At 32.6% G+C, this 9,127-nt stretch overlaps 1 protein-coding gene across 1 annotated transcript in view; it reads right to left on the bottom strand.

The window, feature by feature from the left end:
* Positions 1 to 3,416: 3,416 nt before the first annotated feature.
* Positions 3,417 to 9,127, bottom strand: part of LOC141441335 (uncharacterized) — a 36,831-nt gene continuing 31,120 nt past the window's right edge. The window contains exon 5 of the mRNA XM_074106040.1: positions 3,417 to 4,005. Within this exon, the coding sequence (XP_073962141.1) occupies positions 3,832 to 4,005 (174 nt within the window). The 3' untranslated portion in view covers positions 3,417 to 3,831. The remainder of the gene's footprint in view (positions 4,006 to 9,127) is intronic.

Below are 9,127 nucleotides of genomic sequence, written 5' to 3'. Positions count from 1 at the left end.
AAGTAAATTTATTGAACTTTTAACAAGAAAAGCCTTACTAAACATTAATTAAGTTCTCAAAAGCTTTTCAAAGCTTTCCAACAAATGCTAGGTGTACACTCTCAGACTCAAGTTCAAGGAACCCGACGGGTCTGACCTTTGTATAATAGGCCTTGTGTTATTTTTCCTTAAAATGAAATCAGAGTAAAGTATTATGACTTTCATAGGTTCCTTATACATATAATGGAATAGAAAAATAACTATAATTCATACCAGGTACATAATAGTATTTTATGCAGCAGTTTTATATGACGGTTCAAAAAAGGTGAGTGGCGTGGGTTACGATGTGAGCGGATCGAACATCGTAAGACGAATACGCCACAAGCTTTTTAGGATTTCTGATCCAAAATGGCAAAACGGAATGGCCTTTGTACTCTTTTGTTTTGTTGTTATCTTTTTGTATTATTTTGTGTGTTTATGTACAATAAAGTATTTACATACGTACAGTCAAGGGCATAAATATATATACGTTCCCAAGGCTTCAAAAATACCTGTACAGTTGATTAGCCAGAAATATCTGTACGGTAATCCGGCCAAAAATATGTGATCATTTAATTAGTCAAAAAGATATAGACATTTACATGTCCATAAATAATTGTACAATGTCAGTCAAATATATGTAGGCAAATAGGAGGCCATAAATATCTATACACGCAACTCTCAGATACATAAAAACAAAGCCCAAGCCAAAAATATCTATACAGTCAAGGGCATTAATATGTAAACATAATTCGAAGTATCATTCACATTAAAACTATTTTAAAAAGGTTTTATATCAGCACTATAAATACTGGCCACTTAGTAGTACTCGTACCTACTTAATGATAATAATGAATTCGAATGTCAAGTTTGCCGTTGATATGCGTCAATTTGATTTATGTTATGTGTACTAATCTAATTTAATGCTATTCTGGATATCGGTACACATTGATATTATCGAAAATATTTAAAAATAATGTACAGGGTTTCAGACCATATAAAACACTACAAATTGCTGAGGAATTGGGTGTAATGGTGAGTGCGCTAATGTTCTTTTAATACCCCTTTTGTAGCAAACTGATATTCATTGACTTATTGTTACTTTTATTTGTTTTAGAGGAGTACTGTATATTTATGGGTGAAAAGGTATAGAGAAGAAGGAAATGTAAGGAATCATGCATCCAAAGGACGACCTGAAAGACCGTTTGGAAGCGGTGAAAGATGCAGATGGAGGGTATACAAAATATTAGGTGGTTAATATGAAGAAAATATGGATTTTTTTATGATGAACGTAGGTAATTTAAGTATAAAAAAAATGTGTAGCCTTTTTTTATGATGAAAGTAATTTACCTAAGTTTTTCAAATAAAAAAATGTAGCTTTTAGTAATTTGTTTTATTTTTTCATAAGTAGGGGTATAAAAAATAAACTCCGGTGTGCACATGCCCGGCTATACGTCAACGATTCATTACAAGTATAAATTAATTTTTAAAAAAGGCTTCTAAAAGTGACCTAAATAAGGTACTTAGGTCGATACCTACTTTAAAATTTATGTGCAAAAATTATGCAAAAATATGTGTACACTTTAGTACCTTGTCTATTTTCGTCATATTTGAACTGCCATATATGAACTGTCACAGTGGTTAAAGTGACAAGGTACTAAAGTGTATAGATATTTTTGCCCTATTTTCTTGCCTATTTTGTATTTTGTGTATAGCTGTAAAGCAGAATATAAAATAATAGGGTGAAAGGTAACACAAATGACACGTCAATGACGTCACGATCAAAATGAAAAGGACAAAGCGATCATGACAGAACGGTGCTCTTTTCGGTGATTGTCATAATTCAAAATTAGAAATCTTGTTTGTTTGTTGTATAGATATTTTTGACTGTGTAGATATTATTGCCCTTGACTGTATAGATATTTTTGGCTTGGGTTTTGTTCTTATATATGTGAGAGTTGCGTGTATAGATATTTATGGCCTCCTATTTGCCTACATATATTTGACTGACATTGTACATTTATTTATGGCCATGTAAATGTCTACATCTTTTTGACTAATTAAATGATCACATATTTTTTGGCCGGATTACCGTACAGATATTTCTGGCTAATCAACTGTATAGGTATTTTTGACGCCTTGGGAACGTATATATATTTATGCCCTTGACTGTACATACACACGGAACCCTTATAGTTACGTCAAGTCCGTCTGTCTGTCTGTCTGTCCGTCCGTCCATATGTCACAGGCTTTTTACTCGAAAACTACAAGATGTATAAATTAAAAAAAAAAATATTTATAGGGGGGGCATTTCATGTATACACGTAACAGAAATTGATTTTTTTTAACTTTCATCAACGTGTGGCACATAGTTCGACAGCTCTTTTGAAAAGATAGTAAGGTTTCTCAAAAACTTTTTTGATTAAGTGAAGATTTCCGGAAATAATCGCTCCAAAAGTAGCAAAAATTGTACCCCCCTTCCCCCTCATCTTGTAAACCGTTTGTCCAAAAAATATGCAAAAAATATGGAAAGGTAACGCTTAATAAATACTTTCAACGAAAATTGGTTTCAACATGATCGGATATACCGTTTTTGAGTTATTGCCGAAAAACTGCGCTTCTCGACAAAAGGACGCAAGTGCCGTGAAGATACGCTCTTTTACTGGTAATAGATTTTAAGACTAGTAAGTGTTTTAATTGTGTTATAACGCATATAATATTACTTGTTTTTTTTTTCGTAATGGCTACGGAACCCTATCTTAGGCGTGTTCGACACGCTCTTGGCCGGTTTTTTTTTACTTATATACACAATACTATTTCTACGACTAGGTATTTATTCAATAAAATACAAAATTAGTCTAAAAAAGTAGCCGCAAACTTTAAAAAAAAATACTAAAGACAAGGTATAAATGGTAAGAAGGCAAACAAGAATAAACGAGCGGGAAACATCAAAATGACAAAATTTGACAATGGTCAATTTTGTTTTTAATTGACTTTTAGTTACCAGTAACGATATGACAAATATTTGTTTATTATGTCGGCAGCTTATTATGCATTTAGTCCAAATTTTATCGGTTTACATACATAAATACCATATAAATTAAATAATTTGTTAAGTTGGCAGTTTAACATTTTTGCAGCGTGCGGTTTGGCAGTCTGTGGCTGCAGCAGCGTATCATTTTAGCAACAATCTTATACAAGTGCTGTTGTGGGGTACAGATTCCAAAGTCAAAGTATCTCGTTCTCTTTCCTCCCTCGTTGAGCAATCTACTATTCATCCCTGGAAAATCCGCAGTTCCTGCGGGTCGAAGACGAAGATGCAGGCCACAGGTTCTTGATAAAGTTGTATAAAAAATAAGGTCAAACAAGTAAATAAACAAAACACAAAGCAAACAAAATTTCATTTTTTAAACTTTTATTTTCCATAAGCCGTATTCGTTTTACACGTCTCAGTACTAAACTAAGTGACACTACAAAACCGCTAAGATGAAATCTAAATGAAACAGAATTGCATGAAACTAATGAAGATAAAACACTAAAAGGAAATAAGAAGTAGAATAAAGTATTAAAAATCTCTCTTTGACGCTCCTAGGTGACTTAAGTCTTGACACAAGCAGACTAATGTATCAAAGTCCACAGGCAGTAGAAGGCCACTGGTGTATTGGCGAAGAAATCATTGATGAAGTTAATTGAAGATGCTAAGAAATGTCCAAGTCTTGATCATCTAATTTTTGATCTATTCCATTAGAATAATCTTGATCGCCATTGGTTTTCAGATCATTTCTTACAAGCTGATGTTCTTTGTCGTGGTGTTTAATGACCAGCGGACAGTTGGACAACTTTATTATTGATAGCTAATAACTCAGCCATGTACTCTTCATCAGCGACGATGGTTGCCAGGCGCTTCAGGATCGAGAGGAGCTCGCCATCCTTGAGACGGAGTTGTTCATTGCACTCGTCTACTTCTTCTACTACCTCATCTGGTATCTGTGAACAAATGAAATTAACATTTATAGTGTGTTAAATAATATAGTAATTGTTACTTTGCGAAGGTTTCTATCCTTGAATTAAAACAATTCTTCGATATCACAATGACTACAGTAGACGAGCGATTCGTGGAGTCCCGGGGGGAATTATGGTAGTTGTTTTCAATACACTTATGGCCTATTTTTACCACTATTTGATGACAACTTGTTATTTATTTGATAGGAGGTCTCTCTTTAGCTAGTATCACAGTTATCTGCTCCATGTGTTTTATATTTACGAATATCCATAGGTATTCTAAATCTAGCGTATCATTTGAATCGACATCCATAGGACGGTTGCACAATTCATAATGATTACCTTATCTATTACGCATTGTGTTGAAATTACTATTAAATTTTAAGTTCTTCAGTGTTGTCCGGTAATATTGAACTACCTTTGATGGGCTGTAATTGCTATTTTAATTTAACTTTATTTCATTAGCAATAGAAGGATTAGTAAAATACCATGAAATATTATATTTCAACGTTTATACTACATCATCATCAGAGGTATAGCAGTGTCTGAATTTGTAGAAGTCAAAAGGTTATTGCGCTGCATTAACTTGAAAGACACAATATTGATAACAAAAGGCAATTCTGGAAACAGTAGCTTGATAACATTTTGAACTAGTACTGTGGAACTTTGGAAATTTCCTTGTGAAAGATGATGATGATAATAATATAGTCATCACGATTTAAAATTTAACCTGCTAAGTAAAATTCTTCAATCAGTAACTTGGGTGAAGGGTTAAATAGAGATGATGAATGAAAATTATTTTCGACATTTCTATTAAAGTTAAAGAGTGAAATTTTAGCACTATTTGAGAAACATACAGGCAGATTTATATATATTCTATTCAATACGGTATGAGGTGACGTCAAGCCATCAATTAGGATATTTCGCATTCCATTCATATTGGCCATCTCCTAAAAACGATAGGTAGAAAATGGTTTTACTAGAGATATTTTAGTTGTATGAATGAATAATTTATTTCGGAGAAGTTATAAATAATTTTTGGATAACTTTTACTAGAAAATATTTTTATCAAATCTCAATGTTTCGTTTCAAGAAGGCAAAGGGTAACGACGAAGTTTATAAAACATTTGAAAATGAAGTAGATAGTCTGGATTAGTTCATTGCCATTAATGATTGTTCATTAATGATAATTTCTGAGTAGGTATGGCCACATACCTAGTGGTCTAAACGTCTTTTACTTGACTTAAGATAAGATAAGATAAGATAATTTTATTCAATAATTTGCAGTACAAAATAACAATAAATACAATGTTTTACAAAATTCTATGTAACACGTTATCCTGCACTAGAGTTATAGAAAAAACTCTGTATCGCCAGGCTTAAAGCGCTAGTAGAAATTTAATTAAAAATAATTTATCTAAGCTTAACAGTGCAAATAGATAGGTATTATGAAGTTATGTCTATGTCTATGTCTATGTCTTATGAAATTATACGGACATTAAGAAAAGTGAAAATAATAAAAAGGTAAAAATTACAATAGTATAAATAAATCAATTGAATTTAAGTATAGTGCTATGATCTAAATAAGCCACATCGTCAGTGCAATTTTTAACTGTGACAAAGCCGAATCGAAGTTTGCTGACTAAGATAATACATTATATGTGCCTAACGTGAAAAAATTGCAACTGTGCTTAACTTAAGAGTAGAGAGTAAGTACTGGCAACCCTAGCCACAATAACATGAAGTAAGAGATCTCGTAATTACTTTAATTAGTTATAATTAGAAATAATACCTGAAGAAGTGTTGTTTGTGTAATGATTGTTAGCTCACATACCGAAGAGGATAAAATCACATTGAACCTTGAACACAAACATCGAGACGACACAAAATATCGGTGAGAAAAATATTTTACCCGTTAAAAAACTAAATTTTAAACACCATTGGATAAAGGAAGTCTTGAAAACGGCTAAGATTTTAACTCAATAACGACATCGCGGAACAGCTGATAGGCTGTTGGTTTGACAGCTTCTGTTACAAAACTACCAACTGTCTACTTAATGTTGCTAGTGCAATCAATGTAACTATTGAAAATACCGGCGTTTAACACGGTGCGCGCAACCAACTAAGATAAATACGCTAAGTACAGGATAGTCAGAGGACTACGTTTAACGAACATCGCTAATAGAGGGCGCTACTGGTATGTAAATATTTCTACAAAAACATAATTATTACGCAATAACAGCACAAAAACAATAATAAATGGCTCCTCCTAAAAAAAGTAAAACCATAAAATGTCATAACTGCGATAAAGAAATAAATGGTAAAGAATTCATAAAATGTTTTGTCTGCGAGCATAACTTTCATTTGGAATGTGCCGGTGTCGGCCTAAAAAGGTTTCTAATTATGTCAAAAGCAAACAAACAAAACTGGAAATGTATCAAATGCCGAACACCATCACCCTCAACTAACGAACGCCAGGCTATTAAAATTGGACAAGACGAATTATTCAAAATTACGGCCGTCAACGTAGCCACTGCAAAGGAAAATGATAATTTGCCTGCTTCTCAATTGAGTAAAAATACATCTTATACCCAAACATCACCACAGCATATTATAACACATCACAACAATAGCATTGACAAAGTAACTCAGAGGAAAAAGAAAATAAATGCTATAAATGTTTCAGTTGACAACTCCTTCAGCTCCTTACCATCTGAAATAAATGAATCGGATGAAGATAACTCTTTTGATGATGTACAATCCATGGATTCTATAACCCAAATTTCACACTTAAATAGAAGTTGCCCAGATTTGGACTCAAAAAGCTTATATAACATAGACGAACTTCAAGAAAAATTAATCACACTCCAACAAAAATACGATTCCGCTGAAAGGGAGATTGAATCTCTACTCTATGAAAACAATGATTTAAAGAAAAAACTTAGTGAACACGAACTAAAAATCAAAAAGTTAGAACGAATCTGCAGTTCCACGACTGCAACTCATGACTCCAAAATGATTACCATCAGTAGCAATAAAAAATCCACCAAAAAAGCGGAAAACTCGGGTCGGCAGACTTTCATTAGACCTTCCGCCTAGCGTAGATCCTATTAATTATGAAACATCGGATCTAAATGCAAACCTAAACGAACATGAAAAGCATGAAACCATCGCCGCACAGCACTCAACAAGGTCCATGGCAACACCTGCTCTAGCAACAGAATTATCCCAGTCGAAAATTTGCCTAATCAGCTGCCGAAAGGACATCCTGAAGACAGCGGAGCAGAAATTCAATAGTACTAATACCAATTTATGTCACTACCTAATACCTAACGGAGGAGTCTATCAATTATTTATGGGACTCCAGGAAAAAAACAAAAGATTTTAATTACAACGACTATTGTATTGTGTTTATAGGTGAGAGAGACTTTGAAACGACTGTTTATTATCGTAAATTAGTAATGTTCATTAAAGAGCAACTGTCTTATGTACAACACACATATCATAATTTGTGTGCCCACATTTAACTGAATGATTATTCAAATTTGTACAATAGAAGAATTGAAATGTTTAATGACTTATTATATCGTGACAACTTATATTACGAATATACCTATATTTTAGATTCTAATTTAAATCTACCATATACTCATGAAACTTTCAATAAACGATCGGGATTAATTAATGGTCATGGCCTTGGTCTTTTGTGTTTAAAGACCTTGTGTTGATGAGAGAAATATAAATAGCAAATCAGATCAGCAATCTAAAACCTGCCCGCCGAATTCGCAAGTGGATTACAAAAAAGGAACAATTCCATACTACTTTAAAATCAAACAGGATTTAAAAATACTTAAAGATAGTTGTAATTCAAAATCGACAAATAATCAGTTTTTTCGCGCCCTGTAAACCCAAACCCAAATACAAAAACCCAAATACAGAAATTATAGTTTTACATCAAAACATTCAAGGTTTGTTAAATAAGCAAGATGAATTAGAACTCTGTATTGACGAATTGGAAGATAGAAATAAATTTGTTAATGTATTATGTCTTACTGAATTTTTGTTAAACGCGGCAGTGAAAGCAACATAAAATAAAAAACTTTAATGTAGCTTCATTCTTCACAAGAACTAACAAGAAGAGAGGTGGGTCTTGTATCCTATTAAGGAAAAATATTAAATACAAGAAATTACCATTATGTAATGAACATTCTATGGAAAAGGCATTTGAGTGCTGTGGAGTAGAGGTAACTGATCTCAAATGCATAATAATATGTATTTACAGAGTACCTGATAGGAAAAACGTAGACATATTTTTTAAAAAACTCGACACTCTTCTCTATAAACTGACAAAAAACAATAAAAGAAAACTAATTATTACAGGCGATCTTAATATTAATACATTAGACGATGACTCTGCTGCAAGAAACTTAAAAACTCTATGCTTAAATTATGATATGACTATACACATGAACAATCCTACGCGGGGATGTTCATGTATTGACCATATCATAAGTAACGTAAAAAATGCAGTTGGAGAAGTGCAATATTTATATCTTTCAGATCACGAAACTTGTCAGATTCTAAAGTTTCAGAATGATATAATACTGAAACAACAGCCAAGCTCATGGTTCATAAATAAAAGAAACTACAGTAAGGTAAATATTCAGAAATTTTCAGAATGTATATCTTCCCTCACCTGGTCTGAAGTGATTAACGAACCTGATATTGATACTGCGTTCAACAACTTCCATGACACGTTCTGTCTTTTCTATAATCTTTGCTTTCCAATGCAAAGAATTAAAATAAATTCGAATAACAAGAGACCACGGTGGATAACACAAGGAATAAAATATTCATGCTTAAAGAAAAGAGAATATAGATTTTTGTATTACAAGAATGGAACAAACGAACAGAAGTCAAGATACAAAAAATATAATAAATTACTTAAAACCTGCATTTAAAATCAAAACGTAATTTAAATAACACAAAAATCATAAACTCAAAAAACAAATGTAGAGCTACCTGGACATCATAAAAGACAAAACTGATTATGTAAAAAGTTTCCAGGGAATCGATTCTATAATCTTTCAAGGGTAAAGTCATTAAG

This window comes from Choristoneura fumiferana, chromosome 23 (genome assembly GCF_025370935.1).
Source record: "Choristoneura fumiferana chromosome 23, NRCan_CFum_1, whole genome shotgun sequence".
Classification (NCBI taxonomy): Eukaryota; Metazoa; Arthropoda; class Insecta; order Lepidoptera; family Tortricidae; genus Choristoneura; species Choristoneura fumiferana.
The sequence above is the reverse complement of the archived record's forward strand: the minus strand, read 5'-3'. Positions and strand labels throughout refer to the sequence as shown.